Below are 27,100 nucleotides of genomic sequence, written 5' to 3'. Positions count from 1 at the left end.
TAGAGAATTCTTACTTTAAGATATAAAATAACTGTGCTTGTTTGCTTGATGTTTTCTGTTTGTTTGTTTTTGCAGACTACATGCAGCAGACTGGTGGCCAAGCACATCTGTTTTTCTGGATGACGGTGGAAGGATACAGGGTTACGGCACAGCAACAGCTGGAGGTACTTCAAAGCCGGCAAAGAGATGGAAAACATCAGACTAATCAGACCAAGGGTCTATTAAGAGCAGCTGCAGTTGGAGTTTATGAGCAATATTTATCAGAAAAGGTAGGAATAATGTACTTCTGAATTGTTTGAAACTTACTGTTTTTACACATGGTTGTCTGGTAGTCACAACTACATTAATATGAAGTTGATGTGATAAAGCACAAGTTGTTTACAGGCTAACATTTGGGGTACTACCTGCATATCTTCTTTCCTTAAGTGGAGATATTAAGTGGTAAGAAAATTTCTTCAGTTTCTTTGTCTGTCTTACCAAAAGCATTGAATATGTGACCTTCAGGTGCTTTCTTTCTATGATAGTATATGGAAAAACTAGAGAAAATGTTAAGATGTAGTAAGAAATTACCTGCTCTAATGCATGGGTGCCCAACCTTTCAGCTCACCTGGTCTGCACTTAGTGAAGAGGAATTGTCTTAGGCCATGTATATGTAGGATGCTCTGGAAGTAATCCTCCTATTTATTTCTATGCAAACTACAGCCCATACAGAGAGCTCAATAATGCTATTTGATAGAGCGAATTGTCAACTACAAAACACTATTTTTCTAACATAGTCATTACCGTTAGCTGTGCATTTTCACCAGCCATGATTAAGAGCCTGAGTGCCATGCTTGTAAAACTTTGCACCAGCAGAGGTAACCCACTGTTCTGCAGTTTCTGTATCTTCATAGTTGCTGAGATGTACCACCCGCTGCATGACTGTGCTCACATCCACAGTTTGGTCTCTGTAAACATTCAGAAAGTGTCAATGAACGTCAATGGATGCCATTGTTTCTGCTTGGAGGAATTCAGTAGCATACCTTGGCTTCATATGTACATCCACTTCAGACACCGTTTTGTCAGACTGTCCCCTCTGCTGCCATTTTTCATATGGAAACAAAATGTACTGGGATATTGGTGGGAAGGTTCAACCTCTACTATCATACCACCAACATCCACCTCTGACATTTTGGGCTGACATAATGAAATAGGAGGCATTGCTTTTGGAGCAGCCCTCATAAAAGATAAACTACGGTTAGTGTATATAAGTATCAAAACTTATGTTTTTGTTTATTTTTATAAAAACATGAAAAAGAGGACAATGAAAACATAAAATTAGTGGGCTGTTTGACCCCATTTTTTGTAAAACCAGTGCATCACTCTGGATGGATGGAAGTAGTTGCAATTCTTAGTGAGTTCTCAAGGGTTTCTTCTGAGATTTTCGATGCAATTTTACTCTTTGTGTGCTTCATACTTGAAAAGAGTTGTTCACAAAAGTGCATGCTGCCAAAAGGCCATGACAGGAATAAGGTGTAATTGTGAAGCAAAGGGTATTTCTCTCTGTTAAGACAGGGCTTATAAAAGTCCAGTGGAGAGACATGCTCCGATCTTTAAGTTGAATTTCTGATTGCAACTCCATACATTCCTTTTGAGAATTTGCAGGTCATGTATTAATGTTGACTGAAAAAGAAATCACAAGTATACAAAAAAAATTGCTGATTTTATGGCAATCTTGAATCCTGTTTTCAGACTTGTGAACAAAGCATCTTTGTTCTGAATTTGTGTATGCATAAAAATCACCTTTCAACTTACTCAAAAGCTTCCCTTGGCAAATTATCCCTCAAATCTATTGCAGTGTTTCTGCATTATCTTTTGCTTTGTTTTTTCACCTTAGAAGCATATCAGCAGGTTTTCTTTAGACTATCCAGATCTTGCTCTGCTGACTGAACACTCACCAGTTTGAAATTGGGAGCCGTGTAATCCCAGAGCTATTCCAAAGCCAACCAACTCAGCCTGTCAGCTGTGCTAAATAGATCAGTTGAGCAGCTGTGTTGGGTCTGGTTTAGTGCTGGTTCCTGTGTCTGTTGCTGAAAATGGGAAATTATGTGAGCTTAGGCCTACATAAAAGAACGTTTAACTGGCAACAGTTTGAAATACGTCATAGCAAGGGGGGACTGAGAATATGATGGCTGTCTCTTCTGGTAGCTGTAATACTGTCTGTGTAAGAAAGCTACTGTGCTAACAGCTCCTGGTAGCCTACAGAAATCAGTAGAACTGAGAAGTGATTGGTTTTTACTTTGCCGCTTTAGGATTTCATCCATTCCCTTTTTTTTTGTTTTGTTTTGTTTTGTTTTTTGTTTTTTAGTGGGTTCTTTATTTCTGAATCTGAGTCTTTCTATTCATAAGTAAACCTATGCTTGAGTCTGAGTAAGTCTGGATGGTATGTTGCTTCATATTGATGTGCTTAAATTGTGTTTTGAGGTGTTTTCTACTATTCTGAAATTTCTGAGTTTTAATACTCTGAATTTCATCATAGATTTTTTTTTTCCCTTTTTTCTGTCCTAAGCAGTTTTAGGTTTAGAAATACTCATCACGAGGCTATATGTTTTGCTTAGATGCTTGCAGAATTGTATTGGATTTTATTTGTGAAAAGAGAAGTTTTTTTATTTTTATGCTGCAAAAGTTGATTTAGATCTCTATGACAGGCATCTCCAAGAGTTAATATTGATGACAACTTGGTAGCAAAACTGGCAGAAACACTGAACCATGAGGATCCAACACCTGAAATCTTTGATGACATTCAAAGAAAGGTATACTTTGTTCTTGCCGTATTTCATTGGCATTTTTAAGACTATGGACTGTTAAACTTCACTGCAGCCAGAGGAGGAAGAAAATCAAGTATAAAAATCTAAAACCTGTTTTACCATTTTCCTTTTCTATACTTTCCTTTTCCATAAAAATCTTATTCTACATTGTCACCCTCTGCTTAGCCATATGTAGCTCATAATTTTCTAAGTAATGGGCAGAAAGAGGTGGTTACTGGAGTGAAATTAATTACAAAGCATGGATAAAAATTATGTGATTATTATTTGTATTTGTGCACCAGTCTTAGAAAATGTGCCTATGCAGGTAACATGTAAGAGGTACAATTTTCATCTGTCATTAGCTCTCTATTTTCAGAGGTGAGTTAAGTATGAGTGTATTACTGTATTAAATTTTACCTCTCTCAGGAAATTAAGTGGCCAACTCTGTTCCTGTAGGACTGCACAGAAAGCAGCAAATACAAAGATGAAACTATCTTTTGAGTACCTGAATACCTAGACTTTATCACTCCAGCCTATTTTTTTTTTCAAAAAATGATTGATTTATTGTTCAGTCAGCAAATTACATACCCAGCCTGAGAGATTTCTGTGTTTTCAGTCACTAACTAAATGTTCTCATTTGTACTAAAAATTAATGATATGAGCTGCAGAATTTAGAATCACTATGTTTTACATGAGGACTGCATTTAAGACCAATGAAAGCCTGTTATAAAATCTGCATTGCTCTAAGTAGGTTACAAGGGCCTTGCATTCTTGTCGAAGAGAGCATAAAATTCTCACACGTTATGAAATAAATTGCCTTCCTTAGTATGGCATGAATTTTTGGGGAGCATTCTTAGCAGGTGATAGCACTTGTACAGATGCTTTCACACTACATAAAAATATATATGAATATTTGTCTGCATGTATATGTATGTTGATTGCTAGTGAGTACTGCTTAAAAAACGAGTGAAAATCTTATTCTCCTAAGGCAGTTTTGTAGGGGATTAAAAAGTCATACATTGTGTGTTCTTCCTTTTAAAACCCATATCTAATTAGATTACTCGTTACCTTCATGATAAAATTTGTGTAACTGGATGAGTAGATGGTGGTTTGGATGTGATGGCACTGAGGAGTATGTCAGTATAACAGGAAAGTGATATGTCATTGTTTAGGCTCTGTGGATAAATTTTTGAGATGGTCTCATTAATTCTTTGTGATGTAAGATGGTACTGTTGTGGCTGAACTGAAAATCTTCAAAAAAGTAGTATGTGGAGTCTTCCTCCCTTTCCTTCCTTTCTTGCACCTCTTCCCATAAGTGTTTTCAAGTTTATGCTTAGAGTTTAAGATGGAGAAATAACCTCTCATGAAATCAATGAAGACTAAATATATTTAGCGTGCTGCTAGAGTGGAGAGGAAGGAAACAATTACAGTTGGTTTACTACTTCTGCTCCTATATGTACATACATCATTAGTAAGCGAGAGAGTTTCTGTTAATTCTGTGTTATGCTTCTAACAAAACTAGTTCTCATAACTTTTTTTGATGAAGAGTAAGCCTAAATTGAAATGTCTCGGGCTTGCAGTAGAATTTTAAAGGCAAGTCAAAGATACATATATGATACGTGTTGTTCAAATAGAATTTATGAAAGCTTGTCTAATGAAAAAAAAAAAAACATTAACATTAATATTTCTAATGTTGGCATTTTTGTTTCAATAAGGTGTATGAATTGATGCTGCGAGATGAAAGATTCTACCCTTCGTTCAAACAGAATGTATTGTATGTCCGCATGTTAGCTGAGCTAGATATGCTGAAGGATCCCAGTTTCCGAGGATCAGATGATGGTGAAGGAGGTGAGCTCTTTACCTGTTTAGGAGATTTTCTGGAAATATCCTTTTTCTGCTTTAAAATCAAGTAAAATTTCAAATGTAGTGTTTTCTGTTTGTGTTTTCCTGTAAATTGTTTGCAGATGCAGAAAGGTTTTTCTGTAGTAACTTTATTAGCTTCATGTAGGGTGAATAACCATGTTATTGATATGGTAATAGAAAACAAAAGTACACAGATAGAGGTTTTTAAAGCTTTCTGAAAACTGAAAATATGGGAGATTGTTGGAAAATATGGGAAGTTTTTTTTTTTTTCTTTTTTTAAAGCTATGACTTGAACATGAAAGTTCAGGATTTTTTTTTCCCTCTTGCTCTTATGCAGAGTGAGAGAGCTTTCACTTCTGGAATTTTCGTTTTATACATTTTTCATCCTATTTTTTAATCATCTCCCTGCAAACTTTTAGTTTAGTAGCTTTCCTCCTTTTCTTTCCTCTCTACTCACAATATTACTGCAAAGAAGAATTTTAACGCACCGCTCTTTATAAATAAAATATTGCTTTTACTTCCTTAAGGTATAATTTTATGTGAACTTAGATTAAGAGCAATTGAAGATAGAAAGAGAGCTGTGTTCTTTACTACCCTCTAGTGATGTATTTTGTTAATGCCTGAAGAATCTCAAAAAGATCAGCTTTGTTCTTCCCACTTAAGAACTGCCTCCAGTATCTGCAGATCTTACGTTACTATACAGGCAACCTAATAACACTTCTACAGTTCATTTTTTGTGTTCCCAAGCTAATCTTATCTACTTGTTCTTTTGCCTGTTCTTTGCTTAGTGGTTTTATCCTTTGTACTACTGGTTATATTCACAAAAGTTGGTCTAAATAATTTTCATGTATTTTCAATTTGTAACATTTAATTTCTTCGCTTAAAGTTTTTTCTCATTTTATTATAGTCTTGTGAAGTTTTTAACAAATCCAAGGGAATCCTGAGGATATTTGTTTTGGGTCAGATACAGTTTAGATCCTTCCTTAATTAACATATTTGAATTTGTAAATGTAACAAAGCCAGTAGTCCTACCACTAGAAGCTATGTAAATTGAAAAAGAGGAAAATTTAGTCTTAGATTGAATAAGGATGAAAGCGAGTCCATCAGAGAGCATGGACACAGATTTGTTTAAGTGTTTTGAAGATTAAGCAGACTTCGTGCGGAAGGATGCCTGGTGGTATCTTGTAATTTCCTGCTAGCATTTGGTATTTACCACCATTTGGTTGCCTGCTAGTAAGCTAAAGTGCACAGCTGACAACTCAAGCTACACTGAGTAGCTATTTTTTGTTGTGTTAGCGTGAGAATGACAGAAATACTAGCTTTATTTCACTTTGAGAATGATAATGTTGCTTTCCTTTCTATCCACATTATCGTGGAGGGGGAAAAGTGTTTTCTCTGGTTTTTTTTTTGTTGTTGTCTCCTCAGTCTGCTGAATTTTCTTAAATGTTGCTGTGTATTCTGAAGTAGTATGATACCTGCTTTTATTGTTAGACATCTTGGAAGGGACATGAAAATGAATTATTTTTGAGGAAATTATATATGGACCTTATGTTAATTGTTCATGTATGACGTGTGAGTTAGGGTAACTGTTCTATCTTGTCCTTTTGTATCCTGTTTCTTTAAGTACTCTCAAGTCTTAGTGCTTTTTCTTATGAATGCATTTGGGTCAAAGGGTTAGCTACTTACAGTTCGATTGAATGAGATGAGATTACAGTCATTTTTTTGTTTAAACATCTGTTGAATTAGAACATCTTAATATTCAGTATAAATACATACTTATATGGTATTTATGCTGTAATACAGAATGAACACATACATATATGATAAGTATATGTATTAAAATATTTACATTTAAATGTTTAAATATTTAATAATATTTAAATCTGATTTCTAGCACAGTGTGACCCCAGGGAAGTTTGCAACTGAATAATTCTCCTTAACTTTATCTCAAATTTGGTGGAAATTATTCAACTATTAAATTGTAGTGAAGCAAATTCACATGATATGAGCTTAAAATAAAAACACATTCTTTGGAGTATTTATTTCGTATCTATTGCTATGGAAACTTCCATACGTTTTCATTTAGATGTCATTTTGGGAGCTGGAAGTATTTATGTGTTGTATACAAATGTATCACAATACCACAATAATAGTTTTTCACAGAAATGAAACTACAAAAAACCTACAAGGAGTTTTATTTCTTGTATGTGGCCCTACATTGGAGAAAATCTAACTTTTTTTTTTCTTTTCCCAATCCTCACTGTTGCAGAATCTTTTAATGGGTCTCCTACTAGTAGCATAAATCTGGTAAGTGCTCTTTTCCTCTCTCCCCAGCAGTAGAGAGTATTGTAAATTAGTTTCAATTATGTACATGTTAGAGGGCTTACTTCATTGCAGTTTAATTTCTGAAAAAGTCTGCTATGCTCTTGAATGATATTGAAAGACACATTAAGGCTCAATTAATCTGTAAGATAAAACTCTTTTTTGTCCTTTGCCTGAGTCTGATTAATTTCTTACATAGTTTCTCACAGAAAAAGTGTATTAGTAGACACAGTTAATTTATGAAAAACATACATCTTTATACCTGTTTCTTATGTTAAAATAGACATAAATCCTGAGTTGAGTAATAATAGGTGAAGACAAATGCTTTAAAACTAATATCTCTAATAAACTATAAAACGAAGCATTTAATTTTAATGCAGTGGGCTTTTATTTTAGAACTTGATTTAGGAATATACACAGAATCACGGAATCATGGAATGGCTTGGGTTGGAAGGGACCTCAAGGATCACGAAGCACCAACCCCCCTGCTGCAGGCAGTGCCACCATGTTCAAAATATGATTTTTTTTTTCTAATCTTAACGCTTTGAAGATCATATTCTGGTATTTTAAAGCAATTCTTAAGCAATTCCATTCATTGGAACCTTTTCTTTGTAACATTAATGTATCTAATTATTTGAAATATGCTTCATGCGTGTATCGTGTGTAAAAGATGTGAAGAATAAGTGATGTATAACTGACGATTAGGTGATTATGAAGTATGACATAGCTGTGTACTTCTTCTAAAACTTGAAAAAAAACCCAAAAACACTGAATCACAAATCTGCAAAAAGTAAAAATTAGAGCAATTTTGATGCATTTCCTCCCCTCCCTCTTACTTGTTTTCTTCAAATGATCTCTAACTGAACAAGATGAGAAGACTCAGTAGTTCAGTATTTTGTGATGTCTAGCTTTAGAAAGGTTTGAAGCCAGCATGCGCCTTCCTGGCTTACGTGACTCACAGCCCTTTCTAATTCTTTCTTGGAGGATTCCGTACCTCCGTAAGAGTTCCTGGTGGATGTTTATGTGCTACTTAATTTTATGTGGCTTTTCCTAGCTAAGCTAGAAAATCTTAAAGCCTTTATTAGCATTGTTGCAAAACAGATATTTGTATGCAATTGTTCAGAATCTTGGTTTTTGTTCTTGTTCTGAAAAGCATACTAGCAGAATTCAACGTATGTTATTTTTATGAAGAATTAAAAACATTCTTTATACAGAATGTTTAATTAAGCAGAAATGTTTAATAAAACTCTTAGGCAGAAGAAATTTTACTTTCTGTATTCCTTATTCTTCAGGGCTGTTTGGGGCTTTCAGTGCTTTTACAGGTGTTTGAGTACTGGTAGATTAGTTTTTCCTGGCTGAATTCCATGGCAAGAGTACATTTCTGTACAAATAGTGTTGCTCCCTTGTGCTACTTTGTTGCATGAAGTAAAATAGACCTTGGTAAGGTTACTTTAAAGGTCATGGAATTTCTGTACTTTTAGCTTATGACAGTGCATTAAGAAAGATTAGGTTGTGGCATGATAGTTTTACATTTTAATTAACTTGTGTTCCTCTCTTTTAAGATGATTTGAAACTTTAAAGGAAAAGTTATCTTTATCTTCTTAATTCCTGCCTCTAATTTGCCGCCTTCATCTACTACACTAAACCAATAGGGTGCGTTCTGCAGCATAACACAATTGTGGAATATTTAGGTTCTTGTGGATATCATCTAACTGGTTCCATGACCTGAACTTTCTGTATTCCTTTTGCACTGAGCAAATAGAAGAAGCTACAAAGGTAGTACATATCCAAGACCTTGAATAGCAGCAGAAATACCTGAGTTGATCTTCTGGATGTTGTTAATATATATTAGTCTGAACTCTGTGCAGATATAAGGAAAAAGGATAAAGTCACGTTGGTGATTTAGGGAGGCAGTTAAACAATAAGTAATGATGCTTTAAAAAAAAAACTACAACAGTAGTTTAATGGCATACATAATGGCATATGGATTACAAAGTATGTGAAGTACTGAAGTTGCCTAAATTGGCTAGGATCCAAAAGCCTATGAATTCTGTTTCAGTAGCTCTGTCTTTGTCCCCTCTTATTAATCTTAAATAATAAAAAAGCATCTTTAAAACTTCTATTAAGCTTCTTTTGATCCCAAATGATTACTGAACAGGGAGACAGAATATTAGCCTGAGGATGCACGTGTTCATATTTTACAAGGGAGAATGTGTCTGAGAAAATTTCTCACTGTTTTTTTACATAGAGTGGAGAAATTATTCAACTTTTACTGCACTGTACCTTTGTCTAGTTGGCAGTCAGTATAAAGATGTCAGTAACAGTAAATAAAGCCTCAGTTACACCACAACTGTATCTCCATAGCTGTACTGCTGTTCTTTTTGTTTTCCAAATGCTCGGTGAAAGACTGTGGCTGTACTTATACTAAATCGAGATATCAAATGAAAGTGGTAAATACATTTGAGTGGTCACAAAAGTATGTGAAACTGTGTGTGTTTGGGGGGGAATTACTTTAGTAACCAGGTAATAAAAACATAATGTTGTTGTTACAGTGCATTAAGCTATTCTAATAGTACAGTGAACTAGAAGTTTGAAAATGGACTAGATTAATCAAAAAACATCTTGCAAATGAGACGTGTCTTTGATTTTATTCTCTGTTGCTCATTTCTTCCTTCTGCCCTCTCTGTCTCTCCCTGCAGTCCTTAGATGACCTTTCAAATGTCCCTTCTGATGAGACAGTTCAACTCCATGCATATATCTCAGATACTGGTAAGTTAATCTGTTACAACAGCTGCTTACTTTTTTTTTTCCCAACTTTTGAGTGTTTGCTTTTTTTTAATATTACAGGCCCATGAATTCCTAATTCTTTTCTTTTTTTAATATCATAAAACATTGAGTTCATACTCCCTGTGAAGTCCTTGTAATGGAACTCTATGCAGAATTGTTTCTGTAGCTCGAGACTTTATATGTACCTAAAATGAAATACAGTTCTTCCTGTTTATAGCATTATTATTTTTCCTTTATATGGATGACAGGAAAAGGTTAGTGAACTATTGTTGATTAAGTTTTATATTGAGTATTTATTTTGACAGCTATTTAAAGAACAATTTGCAAAAGCCAGCTTTTTCTTTCTTTCTAGTCACACAAGTTGTATGCTTATGTGTTCACTTCCCCTGCTACAGTATATAATCACTCATTTTCTGTGCTTCCTGATTGGCTTAGCTCAATTCATGATAGTGAATTCGGTTTTTACAGTGGTGGGATTCTTGGTTATTTTAGCAAACTTCTGTTGATTAATAAGCTAAAAAAATGTATGATAGGATAGCAAATAATAAAGCTCAGGTATTATTTGCAAATACTGTAGTTAGACAAGATTTCTCTGAAAAATAATTTTGTCAGGGAGTCTTTGGTAGAGTTTACTATGACTTTTTAACTATGTATTTAAATATCACGGATGAAAGCTGTGAGTAAGAATTCAGCTAGCTGACATTTTAATTAAATTTACAGCAACCCAGCATGGTACAATCCAATAGTCTCTATGTATTTGGCCCTCAGAGAAGGGGAAAAATAGTTTTAAAAGTTAAGAATCACAATTTTTCTTGTGCTAAAATTGCAGGCGTCACTTCTTTTCTGAATTAAATATAGAAGTTTCATTGTTTTGATCTCTAAGGAAAATCAAATGAGCTGAAATTCTTGTAAATTATGTTAAATTTATAGTCTGATGCCAGCAAGTTCTGATTACTACCAGCTTGATTCGATCATTCCATAGTAATTCATATGAACCAAGGAATATGCACAGGTTCATACTGTACGGATTAAACTAGATGTCTCCTTTCTCTTTACCTTGTATTTGAGCAAGACATAGAAGTCTCCCTGCCTTCTGGGTGCTGCAGGCAGCATGTATGTGGTGCATCTGTGTGCAGGCTTCTTTCCTGTGCTGTCTATTGCCCTTTACTGTGCTCAGGGGTGGGTTACAAGATCTTTTCCATAATCATTAAGGATTCAGCTTCCTTTGTGTTGCAAAATAAATGTTTGCTATAATAAGATATGATGTAAGGCGTGGTGGGAGCTGCTTCTTTCTTTTTCTACTACTCCTGGCTGGCAGTGGTCCTCCTAGAGGTCCATGGGTTGTGATACAGTGGCTGCATGGCAGAGTGGTCAGTCTGAGTTTAGAGGATACATCATCCATGAGGCAATGGCTTCCTGTCTCTTTACTCTTGGATTCAGCACTTATCATTCTTCTAAAGGGTTGATGCCAAAGAAAACCGGTGTTGCTCCATTCCCACTGCATGTTTTACTAGTGGGGAATTCTTACCTTGTTAGCCCCTATCCTTGAGCTCGCTTTGCAGCTTAGACATCACCCTTGTTCTTATGAGATATCAAGAGGTTAGAGCTGATGATTTGGCAGAAAAGTGTATTTCATGAAGCTTGAAGGCATTAAGAAATTCATAGAACTTAAGTATTTTCATCTAGCTACGAGCTGTTGGCTCAGTATTTGGAGTTTAGAGCACGTTAACAGTATAAATTTGTGCAGTGTATATAGTGCTGGCTTTATGGTATTCTGTAGTTTAGATGAGAGTTTTTGAAACAATTTCCTTATAGGGATGGAAAAAATGCACAAGAAAATTAAAAAATTTCCTTTCAAGATAGCCGTCTGTGTTCTTTTCATTTATAAATTGGCTTCTCCATAAAATGTATGTATACATACATAGAATTATGTATACATGTACACACATACAGAATACATGCATTTGTGTAAGTCTATGTGTATAAAATTTTTGTTGACTGAGAAATCATGTGGGAGCTGTTTTTTATCTTGTAGCCAGTAACTACTAATGCTAAAGAAAGAAATGAATGCTTATGATATTATGCTTTCTGTTGTATTTGTAAGCTTTCTAAAATACAACCAGAAGGTACCTTGGAGGCTGGAATTTCTTCTGGTTTCACAGTTCTCTTTCACCTCTTTCTTGAGTTCCTTAGGTTGCAGTTATTTTTTATAAGATCTGTTCTCTAGTCATTCAAGTTGGAACCTTTCCGATTTTATTTTCTTTCTGTTTTGCATGTGAGTGAAAATTGCCTATCTTTAAGGCTACTTAATCTCTATGAATTAAATTTAAGTTCAAACACTTCTTGTGTTTTGGATAAAGGGATGACTTACTCTTCTGCTTGCATGTCCATTTTAGTTTCTCAAGTCTGTCATTTCAGACATTTCTTCACTTCACGTTTGTGTCCTCTCGTCTTCCTTCTTTCTGTTTGTTCCTTTTTTTATTTTTGTTTTTAAACTACTAGTATATGCTGACTATGACCCATATGCTGTGGCAGGAGTGTGTAATGACCATGGCAAGACGTACGCGCTGTATGCTATCACAGTCCATCGGAGAAATGCAAACAGTGAGGAAACGTGGAAGACATATCGGCGCTACAGTGACTTCCATGACTTTCACATGAGGATCACTGAGCAGGTAATTCATCTCGTTGAAGTCTTTTAAGATCTCTTTGAAAGAGTTTGTTTTTTTTGTGTGTGTGTGTGAGATGGTGTGGCACAACACTGGCTTTCTCGAAGTGGGATACGATGTGGAATAATTGCACTGTATTTTGCATTAATGTGTACTTTTCCACCATTAATTTAATAATTTGTACTGAGCTGCTTACAGGTGCAACTGTTTAGTGCATGATGTCTGTGTTATTCATGTAATAAAAGGATATGTACTGCTAGACTGCACTTCCATTGTTATACTTGTATGCTCGGATTCTTAAACCTAAAACAAAAGAGAAAAAAAGAATGAGACACTTGTAATTCACTGAGGTAAACTGTACAATCTCCTGACATCAAACAGTCAGTGGTCTAAGAGTAGTGGTCTTAAGAGAGTAAAAAAGTCAGATCTTACTTCATAACCTCAGTAATCAAGAGGTTTCTCAAATGTCCAACAATATTGATTTCTTTTGAAAATAAAATTAACATTCCTACTGAGTTTACAGGCATGAGAATGTCACTGGTGCACTGAAACCTTTTTTGTGTTCACGTCTGATGTTTTTACTGACATCTTATAGGTAAAGGTTTGGATCTTTTATTTAAAATTAATAGGAGGGGTAAGGATTATGTATGTTACAGTATCTGTATGGACTTTAGAATTGATTCACATCCAGTTTCTTTAGTTATTAGAGTAATATTCAAAGTAAATATCTATAAACTAGAAGCTATTCTTTACTTACATGCTTCTGTTTTGATGCAGTTATCTAAATAAAAAATAGACCACATTCTGTTCAATTCTTTCCCCTGACACTTTGCAAGTCAATGAGATTTGTAACATGGGTAAGAAGTGTTATGTGATGATTTCTGTAGGCCATAAACATTATACAACCTTTGTGTCCTTCCAAGGTTAATGATGTCTTCACAAAAAGTCAACGTGCAGGGACTGAAATGGAACAAAACTCTCATTAAATCTGTAATTTTATGATCTTCTCTAATGAGGAAAGTATACAACCTTTTAGAGACCAGACACTATATATGCTGTCTTTATCCCTTGAAAGATTATTTAAGGTTTAGAGAAAGTATTTGGATTCTGTCTATGACTAATCTTGATTCTTCAAGTTCACTTCAAGTTCACTACAGTTCACTCTTGTGAATTGTAGCAAAATTTTTCAACATTCTGAAATGTTAGAGCCTCATCTTTCTATACTGTTTCACAGAAATGGCTGTTCTTTGTGTAAAACTGGGACAGTGGAAGAAGTCAACTGGTGCCCGTCATCATGATAACCTGTGTAAACAGGGTGCTGCCATATACTGTAGTGATTAAAAATTTAATTTCTTCTGTAGTAAGTTTGTAGGAAGTATGAGAGGAAAGGGAAGATGTTTTAGAAAGATATGCAAGTTCTCTTGATGTATAGTCACAACCCTACTGACTTCTGCCTAAATAATGATAAATCTTGTACCTAAGCTTTTGGAGCAGATGTGAGGACATGAATAATTTGCATTTGTAGAGTATACTAATATAAATCTGTATTCCAAAACTCAGTATCGCTTGATGTGTTCTGAATTTAAATTTTGCCCTTGACTATCTCCTGAGAGTTGGCTTGCGCTCATTCTTTACAACCTACCTTTCGGCTTCTCCAGGGTATCTGAGTTCTGTGCTTGATGCAGAAATTGTTTGTCAGGTATGATATGGTAAATGAGAAGGGAATATAATGACATCTATCATTTTTGAGGTTACATGGTGATTTGAACCTCCATTGAACACAGAGCAAAAAATCTCCTTTTCTTCTAGTTTGAAAATCTGGCAAATATACTGAAACTTCCTGGCAAAAAGACATTTAACAATATGGACAGAGAATTCTTGGAGAAGAGGAAAAAAGATTTAAATGCATATTTGCAGGTAAGCTGTTAGGTCTTTTGTTTGAATTTTTTCTTTCTGAGGTAGAAAATCTGCCTGCAATTTCTGTTGATGTTTTATAAAAAGGACACTCACAACATGTTGTTTTGTTCCAGCTGTAGCTAAGTGCCCAATTTAATTTTGAATAATATGAGTAAATAGAAATAGCATAGGTCTGTCATCAGTACTTCCCAATGTTAATATGGAAAGTGCAGGTGCTCATTTTCTGAGACTGTTACTCAAATTGCAAACAGAGTTCATCCAAATAGTATGCCATAAGTTTAAACATTATATTATCTAGTTATTTCGCCTTTTCTGTGCTGTTTTGTTTTATTCTCTGCCATTTCTGCCCTTGCTTCTTTGAGCTGGTGAGATTCCAATAGTGTTGCTTTTTTTTTTTTTTTTTGAGCACTACACCACTTAACTTTCTTCAATTACACACATTTTTGTGGTTACTTTCTCTTGTGCTGTTGCATAAAGGTTGACGTGGCATTCACTCTGCTGAGTACCACAACAGCACAGCTTCCCCATTCAGATGAGAACTGTGTTTTATTTCACAGGGACTTCCCTCTCACTTAGCACCAAAGTATGTTGACTGACTTGATGGATGTTTTAACAATAATGAAAATGTATTTAATGTATTTTTTGTGAGATGCTATAGTTAACATATTAGTTAATAATCATAGAAATTACTTGTCTGCAGATTGTTTCCATCTTTAGAATAGTGTTATGTTGGAATAAAATTTAGAGGATGCATGAAAAAATACATTGCAAAATATACTGACTTCGTGCATGGTAAACTTTAACTAAACTGTATGGCCCTGTTCAAAATTACTTAAAAAGTGCCTTTCAAAAATATTTTACTCAGCTCCTGTTAAATCCTGAAATGATGAAAGCTTCTCCAGCTCTAGCCCACTATGTGTATGACTTCCTGGAGAATAAGGCCTACAGCAAAGGGAAGGGGGATTTTGCACGGAAGGTAAGAATGGTTTACAACATCAATGAAACTGTAGTAGAGCATCTGTTAGTGTGATGGCTGCATTCAACAAAGATATTGATTTGATATTAAGCAGCTATTTCATATATACTATGTATGAATATATGATATTCACTTTAACGTGATATATAATATTTCATATAAAATAATATATATATATATATAAAATAAATTTTCATATGAATAACATAAAATATTTCATATATTAAGCCGCACTTTCAAAACACTTTACAAAGAATCTGAGGGAATATAGAACTATGGATTGCACTAAGAATTTTTTTTAAATTATGCTTGTTGCAAATTACTTTGTCAGAGACATCTCTGATATTTTTTGTACTCATTTCTTACATCTTTTTTCAATTCTTTACTCTGTATTTGCTGCTGTTACATACTGTCCACTCCTCAGCCCAAAAAATGAAATGCATTTCCCTTTAAAAGCAGCTGCCGTGTGTTTTAGTTGTTGTAAGCAGTGCCAATGATCAAATTCTGAGCTCTGAACTCTGAATTTATTTTATTAAGCCACCAGAACTCTCTTCAGAGAAATGATTCTTTGTTCACTTGACCAGTCTGTGTGAGCACCTGCTTTGCAAATATAACTATTTCTAATCTGCTAGTGACTTTTTCCTATAAAAAAACATCTAAAATTGTAAGTTCAAGCTTGTTTATTTCTCAAGTACATAACACCGGAACACAGTAAAGCACTTCTTGTAAGTTTATCATTATTTATGTAATGACTGAGCAAGATTTGCTTTAACGTAGAAATTTCCCATAATCTTTTAAGCATCACGTCAGTATTTGTACATCTGGTCTGAATATAAGGTATCTGTGAAAGCCATGTTTCAAAGATGGTCAGTTGAAAGCAGAAGTGATGTGCTTCTGGAAGCAGGAGTCTCAGAGCAGTGCTCAGAAATGGCATTAAATGGACAAGAAAAGGAAAGCAAATACAAGGAAAGAAAAGCTAAAGAATAGTAAATGGAAATGACTCAGGGAAAAAGATCAATTGAAAGATGTGAAGGCTTGCAGCAGGGATGTAAAGATTGAGAAATAAATGAAAATGAAATTTAAACTTTTTGCTGCAGTATGTAACAAGCTTAAGCCATTACAATTGTCCTTCGTATAATTGTTCTCCACAATAGCGTGATACTTCTCATAGTACATTAATTTACTAGTGTCCTCACAGATCATACAGTTCTGGTTCAACATCTTCCCCTTTAGATGGACACATTTGTAAACCCACTGCGTAACTCTATGAGAAATGTATCAAATGCAGTCAAGTCTCTCCCTGACAGCCTGGCAGAGGGAATGACTAAAATGTCAGACAACATGGGTAAAATGTCAGAGAGACTGGGACAAGACATAAAGCAATCATTTTTCAAGGTAAGAAAAAATTTGGAAGTTGATACGTACCGGTGAATTAAAAGGAGACAGTCAAGTCATTTTAACTTACGTTATATATTATAATGAAGAGTTAGGTCCTTGGATAGGAGAGCAGTCTGTTTTTATACCTATACCCTTCTTTATAAGGTTCAGCAGTCATTATACTGCAAATGTGGAGTTCTCTTTGATGTTATGTAACACTCTGGAAGATGGAATTTATGCAGGGATCCATCTTCAATTCACTGCAGCCACTTGAGAACAATGTGCAGGTGTAATCGATTTTACTTTCCATTCTCATAAAGCTAGGTTGCTGCAATCACTGTGTTTGTTTGCCAAAGAACACATGTATTGAAACTTACTAAGGAGATAATGTCTTCTCTGCTTATTCCTTGTTGAATTCTGTTTTTAATTGTTTTTTCTTTCTGCATGTCCTGCCATATACTGCTGTTATCTTTTCTCATCTAATGTATTCCTAAAATACCACACCTTAAAAGTATGGATTCATAGCAAGGCATGCTATCTTGAATTCCTACATGCTAGAAATCTTCCTAGTGTGTCTGCCTTACCTTCTTTTCCTTTGTATTTCTACTTCTATGTCTTACAGTAAAGTCCTTCGGTCAGAGATCATTCCATTTTATACTAACAAAACAGTTGTTTATAGTAGATGTAGAAGAGTAACCCAGATGAACTAAACATAGAAGGGAATAATAAACCTATGGTGGGGGGTTTTTTTTGTCGTTGTAAGGAGTGTGATTTTTATATAATTTTTTTGTTCTTGGTTGAGAATTACTACCTCTGGACTTTCTCATTGCTGGCAGCTTCCCTGGTGTGTCCTGGTGCTTCCCTGGACTAGCAAAACATATGCAGTTATACTCACTGGGAAGACTGTGAGAAAGCAGAAGTTGAGATAAAGGGGAAATAACACAAGAACTATCAGTCCCTTATGGGCTTATGGTTCTTCAGCTAAGGCAGTAGGCACTTGAGAAAATGTATGTGATCATACAAGACCTGATTTGCTGGAATATGAAAGTCTGCTGTAGTATGCAACTGACCTTTGACCAAATGTTTGTTTTTTGTTATAATCATCTTGGGTATCAAAATGAATCTAATTTGTTGGTGTTCTACAGTGTTGTCCTTCATAAAGATTACCTTTTCTTGAATTACAGGTGCCTCCTTTGATCCAGAAAACCTATTCAGATCCTGACCATTGCCGTGTTGCAGCAACAATTGATGACAGTGTGAGTCTGACACTGATAAATAAACGAGGCACTTAGAAGCAGGTGTTTAAGGCGCTTAAATTTCTTTTAAAAAATGATAATTTTCCTTCTAAAATTAACTTCTTTCGTAGTACTAAGATGGCTTGGCAGTGCATTAAAGTTCACATGATAGTATTTTGGTGTTTGGGGTATTTATTTTTTTTAAGATTTGCTTGAAGTTTTTATTCTATCTTCTATTTCTTTTCATTCAAAGAAAGTATGCTACCAGACTGTCAGCATAATTTCAGTTTCAACTGATTTCTGAGAACATTTCAGGAGGCCTTCGTCTAATGGATCATAAGTAGTGTTTAGCACGTTTCTTTTAGACAAAGAAAAGTTCATATAGTTCTGAGTAATAAACTTTCAATATGTGGATACCAAAAATAATGAAGTAATAATATTAAGAAGCTTGACAGTGAAGTTGAAATTGTCATGATGTATGTTATCTCGATGTTGTTTTAATTGAAACGTTGATCATATACATGGAAATAAAACAACAACAACAAAAAAAAAAGAAACAACTTTCATGTTTAAGTAGTACAGAAATGCCATAAGATTATCAGTGATTATATGCAGTTTACCACGGTCATAAGTCTGCACCTGTTTTGCCTTTCACATTTTAGGTTTTAGAACACATCAAAGCATTCCTGTTTGTCTTCTTGTGCATAATTGCAGTGATGGCTTGGTAGATGTAGTTTTACTCAAATAACAGACTCAAGCCTCTCTGGATTTTCCTTTTCCTTCATTGTTTCTCATTCTATCAGACTATCTGTAAATTTGTAATTACAAACATATATCTTCTAGCACTCTTGAGGCTGCTATTTTTGCACAGGCAAAACTAAAGTATATAGTTTAAATATATGAGCAGCTTCTTTGCAAATATTTCATTGATCTTCTTAAAGTGAATAAAGCTACAATTCTTGGTAGCTTCTTAGATAATTTTAGCTTGCTATTCTATGAAGTATTAATAATGAATTTAATATTTAGGCAACAACTCAGTCAAAAAATGCATTTGTTCCGTTTGTGATAAATAGCTGCATTCTCTTGTGTAAATACAACTGTATCTCCAAGTACTGAAGTACTGTCTTGTATGGAATAGCTTAACAATATATAGGTTTAAATTTTGGCGTATGCCAAAAAGCAGGCCATGAGAAGCTATTCTTATTTCTGTAGGGGAAAAAAAAAAGATGAAAAACGAATACTCTTAGTAGAATTTAGTAAACTCTTCCTCAAATTTAAGACTTCTCAGTGGTTCTGAATTTGTCTACATAAGAAAAAGCAAGAGGACAAGTTCTCTCCAGTTCATGCATACTTGTATTAAGTTTGCTCCACTTGAGTACAGTAGCAATTTCTTTTTTTCTTATGTTAAAAAAGAATGTAAGACTATTTTATCCTTATTTTTCAATCTTTCGATGCTGTTGCTGGTGATGTTATGGAAGATTTATGGAAGATTTCATATTATAATAAATAACAGATCAAAGTGTTCTGACCCTGTTGTGTTTATACGGAAGCATAGGGCCCATGAACTGTGCCTGTTGTGAACTGAAATATGCTTAATGATTCTACCTTTACTCACTTGATCAGGTGGATGACAATATTCCACTTCGAGTAATGCTCCTCCTTATGGATGAAGTGTTTGATTTAAAGGAACGAAATCAGTGGTTAAGAAGAAATATAAAGAATCTGCTTCAACAGCTTATTAGAGCAACATATGGTGACACAATTAATAGGTACTGCTTTTCTTATATAGAACTATTGTGTGAGTGAAGTTATGTAGACTGACTAGAAATCCTTTTTGACACTGCTAAATTGCTACATGCTTTCCCCTTTAAAGAGAGTGAAGAAACCAAGTGCAAATTTGATATAAAAAGTGATAAATGGAATGTTGCTGAAAGACAAATTCTGGTTCTGCTTATGTGTCAGAGAACTGCTTTTACAGAGCCAGAAGTGTTCATACTTTTATGGATGTAACTTAACACTGGTGTTATATATGCTTTTTGACCTATGTTTTACATTGTACTTTTTGCTGCTAGTACTATTTTTTCTGCCCAATCTCTAGTTCCATCTCTTTAGTGTTACAAATGATATATGAGCGCTATCAAATTAGGTGAATTGTAATTATAATTAGTTCCTTAATTGTCAGTTTGGCATAATGCTGTGGATCAGATATTTCTGCCAGGTGAGAAGTAGCTTGCTATTACTCTTCCGGGAATTTCTTCACTGTACTTCTTAATCTTGATGAGAATACTTATAATGTTTTCATCATCAGTATTTCAGATATAGGTGGTTCTTGTGGTATCAGTATTGATGCTGCTGTGTAATAGGAATAGCACCGGGTCCTTTTGAAATTATTCCTAGTGGCCAGATGAGAATTGTCTTGAAACCTATGCTTCCAAACATGTGTCGCCCTATTGAATAGCTCTGTGAACACTGTTACTATTTTCGATTCATAGTACAACTAGCTGAATTTGTATACAGCAGATCCTTAAGGTTTAATGACTTTTTTTTTTAAGTGATGCACAAATGTTTATATCATTTCCATAAACATACCAGGTTTGAATATTGAACCGTATGTGTACTGATGAATTGAAGTCATGATAATGTTGACTTGGATTAGTCAGTATTATGTTCAAAATTACAAGGTAACCTCATAAGTACAATAAGTTTTAAGTGGGTTCTTGGCTTACATAAAGAGAATTTGAACAGTGTTTCATGAAGAGGAGAGCTATGCAAGCACAACATTGATATCATATTGGGAGGAGGTGTAATGTCATTTTTCCTACCTGCTTCATCATCATGTATTTACTGAAGTAGAAAAAAGGCTTTAACTTTAGTTTCAGCAGTGCTCAGAGAGTGGTAGGAAACTTCAAATTTTTATTTTAAGAATCAGTCTTTGTTTTCACAGTGTGCCATTTTATAGAACCTAGCTGATAGCATTGGAGAAGAACTGAAGTTGCACTTTGCACTAGAATGCTCTTTAAAATGGTTTACTTATTTTTCCTTTCCTTTGTTGAAACAACAAAATAAGAGACTTGTTGCTTTGGTTTTAGGAAAATAGTTGATCATGTTGACTGGATGACATCTCCTGAACAAGTAGCAGATGCTGTGAAACGCTTCAGGTATATCTTTCATGATACAGATGCAGAGTTTGTCTTAAATGCAGAGTACTTGTCAGTTGATGTCTAATATACGTGCATCTTTCCTGTTCTTTCTATGTGAGGAAATTTTTACGGTACAGAAACCCGATTTGACGAGGCCCAGCTTTTTAGTTGTTTTAAGTGAGAGAAAGAATCTGTCACATAAAGAAAAGTATTTTGGAGTTTTCTCCTCTTCCTTAAAATGTTCTTTTTTAACTGGTCCTGAAGAGCTGTGGTATTTGAAATTCATCATGTTATTGGATAAAGTGTCTTGTTTACCTTGACGAAGGCATGTGTGTGTCCAATCTTAAAAAGCAAACAGTTGTTATTACTAAAAATCCTAGCTCCATGCTAGGATGTTCTATACAAGGTCGAACAATTGAACTGAATTCTGAGTTTGAAATTGTCAGACCCTCTTTAGAAAAATCTGTTTCATCATTCTGTTGTCTAAAGTGCTTCATCAGTATTTGTTGAACAAAACATCCCCTCACAACTTCTTTTTTTTATTTGCATGGAGGGAAAGATATAAAGTAGAATAACCTATTAGCCAAAGGATCATACTTTAGAGATACTCTGTTATTCTTTAATAAAATGAGTTAAGAATATGCATGTCTTACTCAGGAAAAGAATGTCTCATACACTGATGAGAAGCAGATTTTCACACTGAGATTTATGTTTTGCATGGGGCATTACAATAGACTGAAGTGTCTTCATCTCACCTCTAGCTTATTAATAGTTCAACCTCCATCAAAGATCTGTTGAAACAATTAGTAGATCAAAGTCTGTCAGCAACAATAAAGACTGATGCGATATGTGATATTTGGATGGTTTTGCTGTGTAATATATTCTTAAATTTTTCTTTCAACTGATTCCATTCTAAGTAGCATGAAGCAACTGTGAATAGATTTAGTACATCATAGATCTTACTTCTGATTATTCCGTTTTTCCCTTTCTTTTCCCTTCTCTAATAATTAAAGTACGTGTTAGGTTCTGTACAGATTGCTTTCATGTATTTATCTTATGAGAAAATTTGGAGAGATTAAATATAACCTTCCATTTGATTAAAATTTTAATGTATTTTGACAGATTTGCTTTTGTTACAGAGATGCTTTTTGGCCCAATGGCATTTTAGCAGAGACTGTTCCACGGAGAGACAAAGCTATTAGAATGAGAACAAGAGTAGCAGGGAAGACCAAATTACTGGAGATAATGCCGGGTAAGGGGATTTGAGATTGAAGCTAAATAATCCTTACTGTATATTGTGCTGGAGTTAGTGTTGATTTGTTGAAAAATTGAAAAGAAACACTGACTTTTGAACTGTATTCAAATAAAAATGGTTTTAATTATTTAAGCACTGAAAATTTTCATGTGTGGTGACCTTTGCAACTTTAGTTCTTAGAACCAATCCTGTATTTAGTTTCATTAGAGGATTTAAGTCGAGTACATGAAATTCATATATTCCAGTACAGCATGAGGCCCCACCTGGAGTACTGCCTTCAGGTCTGGGGCCCCTTTGCACAAGAAGTGGAGCCATTGGAGTGGGTCCAGAGGAGTGAGGAGCTAGACTTGTTCAGCCTGGAAGAGGTGGCTGCTCCAGAAGGACCTCATTGTGGCCTTCAAGTATTTTAAAAGAGCTTTTATACAAGAGACCAACTTTGTATATGGTCTGATAGTGATATGGCAAGGGGGAACAATTTTAAATTCAAAGAAAGGAGAGTTAGACAAGGTATAGGGGAGGAATTATTTTCTCAGAGGGTGTGACGGTGCTGGCATAGGCTGCCCAGAAAAGCTGTGGATGCCCTGTCCCTGTAGGAATTCAAGGCCAGTTTAGATGCTGCCCTGGGCAGCCTGGTCGAGTGAGTGGCAACCCTGTCCATGACAGAGGGTTGGAAATAGATGATCCTGAAAGTCCCTTCCGACACAAGCCATTCTATGATTCTATATACAGTGCAGAATGGATGTAATTTTCAGAGGTAATTTCTACTCTGAGAGAATGTTTAGCTTAATCATACTGTCTATAATAGAGACACTGTTACTTCAAATTTCAAGCTACGTGATTTTTGAAAGAAAGTCTGAACAAATTACTTGACAGACTTAATATTCAATGTGTTATTAACTGAGATGTGGAATTAAATTTAACCTTCCATGTATTTTTCATTTTTGTAGACGAATTGAAGCACATCATAGGTGCTGAGACAACACGAAAAGGTATTCTTCGGGTCTTTGAGATGTTCCAGCATACTCAACTGAATAAGAGAATGGTATACGTCTTTCTGGAGAGATTTCTAGAAACCTTATTTCCACAAAATAAGTTCCATGAGCTCTTCAACAAACTGCATTCACGGTCAAAGCAGATGCAGAGGTATAAACAGAGACTACATTCTACTCAAGCGCCTTCCTTGCAGAAAAGGTGACACTTTAAACCTATTAAGCTGGTGTATGTTTGTCCAGGACTGATTACTTGGGCAGATTCTCTGGGGCTTCAAACTCACATGCTGTTATTTCTGCACCAGTCTTTTAGTGTCACATAGTAGATTATTAATGCATCTGTAAGACCTGTGGATCTTCTCATCTTCACTTGTAATTCAACCACTACCAGAAGGGTTCGTGTGTCTTAAATGATTTGGTGCGTCTTCATGCAACATTGAGAAGAAAACTGGCCCACTGTATAAGAATGCTGATTCCTTCCGTTCCTGAGGCGATGTTTGCCAGCAATGAAAAGTGCCAGACTGAGTGAAGCATAACAACTACGCTGATACGGTGGAGGAAAAGAATGTTTTGGCACTGGGAGATAGTGCAATGTGTGAGAATCAGGTGGAATTTTTCTATATTACGTCTGTTGAGGCTCTATAGGGCTTATTTAACATTCCTGTAAAGGCTGAGCTAACATGAAAAGCAATCTCTGGAACAGCAGATTTATAGAGGAGGGGAGAAATAGTTATACCCCCATCATAAAAGTATATTTATTAAAGTAAAGTTGAGGAAATGTGATTTTTATGCCGCACAAACTTCACCATTTATGTTTTGAAAAATAAACTAACATTAGATCTGTTGGGGGTTTTAGTAAAGATGCAGTAGAAATAAAAACCTTTATTCTGAGTTTTCTGTAGCTCTAAGAGCCATCTTCTGCTCTTATAGCACCTGGCATACATTTTGCATGTAACTTCAGTGAAGAAGGGGCGTCATATTTATGTTCAGTTGGTGTATTTGAACATATGTCAAGATCATAGTTGCAGAAGGAAGGGGGTACATGTTTCAAAGAGCACAGACTTCGTGCTAGGAGATGAGGAAATTGCACTAAGAAACAATTCTCACACAATTCCCCACTAAAATCTGAAACTTTTTGGGGTGCGAAAGACTGTGTCCTACCTAATTGAAAGATTCCTTTACCTTTGAGCGTGTAAGGTTCATGGGAAAAAAATGTTAGAATTAGTTGGTTCCTTACAGATAAAAGATTTCATTAGTCATATGCAAACATTTGGGACTTCCCGAACGCATCTTAGTGTATATATGAAAATAAAAAGGAGATAAAATTACAATATTTTTTTAAATAATTTTTTTATTTTTTGCATAGTGTAAAATTTTAATAGAAATTTGACATCAAGGCCCCACATCCATCTGTTTAGTTCCATCAAATAATTTATGTCCAATTAAGAAAAAAATAACAAACAAATAAGTCTTTTAGGCCACAGCATACCTCAGTTTGTCTTTTCTTTTTCATAGTCCCCTACTGTTTATGAGCACTACTATCTGAGTGAATAGAAAGTAATTTTGCAGAGTCCATATTTCTTCAGAACGCTTAACGCGGGATATGATACATCTATTGATCAAGGATCCCTATAGCAATTTGTATTTAAATGGGAACAAATCCTTCTATGTGAGAGAGGAACACAGACCTTCTGTTAAAGCGTTCTAAGAGAAGATAGAAGGCTCTCAAGGACCTAGTTAATTTGACTGAAGCATCTATATAAATCATTTTTCTTATGGACTCTATTCACGCAGTGTAGCCTTTTATCATATTACTTAATAATACTTAATGATCATATTGTACTGTTAACATTTTCATACAGTATGCATGGGCTCAAGTGCACTTGTTTTTTTTTTCCTTTATTGCAGAGTTAAATACTGTAAGTTAAATCCCTTTCTTTTATAATTACTAGGAAGACAAGTTGGAAAATATGTAACAACCCTTCCCCCTTCTTCTCTGCAGATTTTGTAGAAGTGTGATTAAGTGCTGTTGAATTTAACAAAATTCTTGAGTTCCTGTGTGGAGTAGTCAGCATAGCCAGCTACTATTGTTTACATGCCTGTACCTTCCTCTGATGTCAGTGTACACTCTAGCATACCTGACATCTAGCTGATGAAAGATCGTTCAGCAATTGTTCTTGGTGATATAGTAGTTACATCATTGATACTACCAAACCTAATTTATGTCTTTTTAAATCACTGAATTTGTTATGCAGTATGAAAACGGGAAGTTTAAATGCTGTTTTGTCAAATCTGTGGAACCTCTTATCTATCTGCAGGTACCATGAAAAAATTCAAGAGAATGGTGATTGTGTGCAAATTGGGATTTTCTTAATTATCTGGTACATTTCTGTAAAAAAAATAAAAATAATATCTTTAGGAATGTGAACTGAACATAATACACCATGTCCATTAGTCATTTTACTTAATGGAATTTATTACATATATATATACTTATACACACACTTATATACGAGTGTGCATATGTATATATGTACTAAAGTTTTGTCTTCTGTATTTAGTTACAGAATGTGGCTTCCTAATTCAATTGTGCCTGTTGGCTGGCAAGATTGGTCAGAAATTAATACTATTGGTTTAAAAGTTTGTACCTATCTTTACAATGGTTTCCCTTTTGTCAGTTCAAAATACCTTCCCTGTCAACCATGCAGCCTGTTATCCTATGAAGTCTCCAAAACTGAATGTTAACATACAGCACTTAAGTGTCTGGGTGTATCTTCTGGCCTTTGGGTGCTGTGACTGGCCACTGAAGATTGTGCCATTGTCAACAAATGCACTTGTTTTAGCCTTAATTATTTTTAAGAGAAAACGAGCAATTGAGTTTTTCATTTGGTTCATCCTCAAGCTTGTGCTGCTGGTGTTTGCTAGAACTAAACAGTAAATTTTAAGTGCTACCACAATGTGTACCAAAATAAAAATATATGAAATCCACAATCTAAATTTTAATTTTGTGCAATATTTTCATTTAATGCATGTGTATTTGAATAACTGTAAAATAAATGAATTTTTAATGTTTTAAAGTCTAGGTTAAAAATGTCTTCTCAGCTGAACAATTTTGCATTCTGTTGTTGCATTAGTTTATTTAAGGACTTGTTTTAAAAGTCTTATTTGTTACTCCGCTGTTAATTCCCTTGTTCTTAATGGTCCTTGCTCGTGGGAGCATAGCTCATGCATTACAAGGGGAAAATCTAAAGAGCTCATCTCATGAATATAGCCGTTATGAATTACTTGTGCATATCATTGTACAGTAAGTGTCAGCTGTGTGCCTAATTGTTCTGTTGATGCTTTTTCCCTCCCTTCCCCATCCTCTCGTTTCCGTAACAAAGGATGAACGTGAAACAGACTGCCAGGGTCACTTCTACTGGATGGCAGAGGACTCTGAATTTTTTTTCTTTTTTTTTTTTTTTGGAGTTTGCATTTATGTTCTGTCCAATAGAAAGGTAAAAAAAAAAAAAATACACTAATAAAGTATTAACAGGATTATTATGAGTCTCTAACGTTTATTTTTAAAATAAGTTTCTCATTAGCAGGTACAAATGTTTCTGTGGTCTGAAAAAAAGCTACTGAGGGTGGCTGTTGGTGTTAAGTGCTACTTTAAAATCAGAAAACGTCACTCCTTGATTTTTTAAATGCTTTGTGAACTAGTTTTGCTTTTAACAAATGACATCACTACAATGATTTTCAATCAGTGTTTTCAGTGTTCTATACTCTAAAAAGATATATGCAG

General features: G+C 34.8%; 1 protein-coding gene across 8 annotated transcripts in view; it reads left to right on the top strand.

The window, feature by feature from the left end:
- The window catches only part of SNX13 (sorting nexin 13), a 63,448-nt gene extending 36,595 nt beyond the window's left edge, over positions 1-26,853 (top strand). For 2 of the 8 annotated variants that reach the window (XM_015281418.4, XM_040681478.1), the window contains 14 exons: positions 76-269; positions 2,688-2,792; positions 4,502-4,634; positions 6,919-6,956; positions 9,671-9,740; positions 12,261-12,433; positions 14,237-14,344; positions 15,210-15,320; positions 16,554-16,715; positions 17,882-17,953; positions 19,556-19,701; positions 21,022-21,090; positions 22,212-22,324; positions 23,275-26,853. In XM_015281418.4, the coding sequence (XP_015136904.1) occupies positions 76-269; positions 2,688-2,792; positions 4,502-4,634; positions 6,919-6,956; positions 9,671-9,740; positions 12,261-12,433; positions 14,237-14,344; positions 15,210-15,320; positions 16,554-16,715; positions 17,882-17,953; positions 19,556-19,701; positions 21,022-21,090; positions 22,212-22,324; positions 23,275-23,522 (1,742 nt within the window). In that variant the 3' untranslated portion in view covers positions 23,523-26,853. Of the gene's footprint in view, positions 1-75; positions 270-2,687; positions 2,793-4,501; positions 4,635-6,918; positions 6,957-9,670; positions 9,741-12,260; positions 12,434-14,236; positions 14,345-15,209; positions 15,321-16,553; positions 16,716-17,881; positions 17,996-19,555; positions 19,703-21,021; positions 21,091-22,194; positions 22,325-23,274 lie in introns of those variants that run through there. The other 6 variants (XR_005853467.1, NM_001109755.2, XM_040681497.1 and 3 more) reach the window with 6 other exon arrangements.
- Positions 26,854-27,100: the final 247 nt, after the last annotated feature.

The sequence above is a fragment of the Gallus gallus genome, chromosome 2 (genome assembly GCF_016699485.2).
Source record: "Gallus gallus isolate bGalGal1 chromosome 2, bGalGal1.mat.broiler.GRCg7b, whole genome shotgun sequence".
In the NCBI taxonomy this organism is placed as follows: Eukaryota; Metazoa; Chordata; class Aves; order Galliformes; family Phasianidae; genus Gallus; species Gallus gallus.
This window is presented reverse-complemented; position numbering and strand designations above follow the sequence as displayed.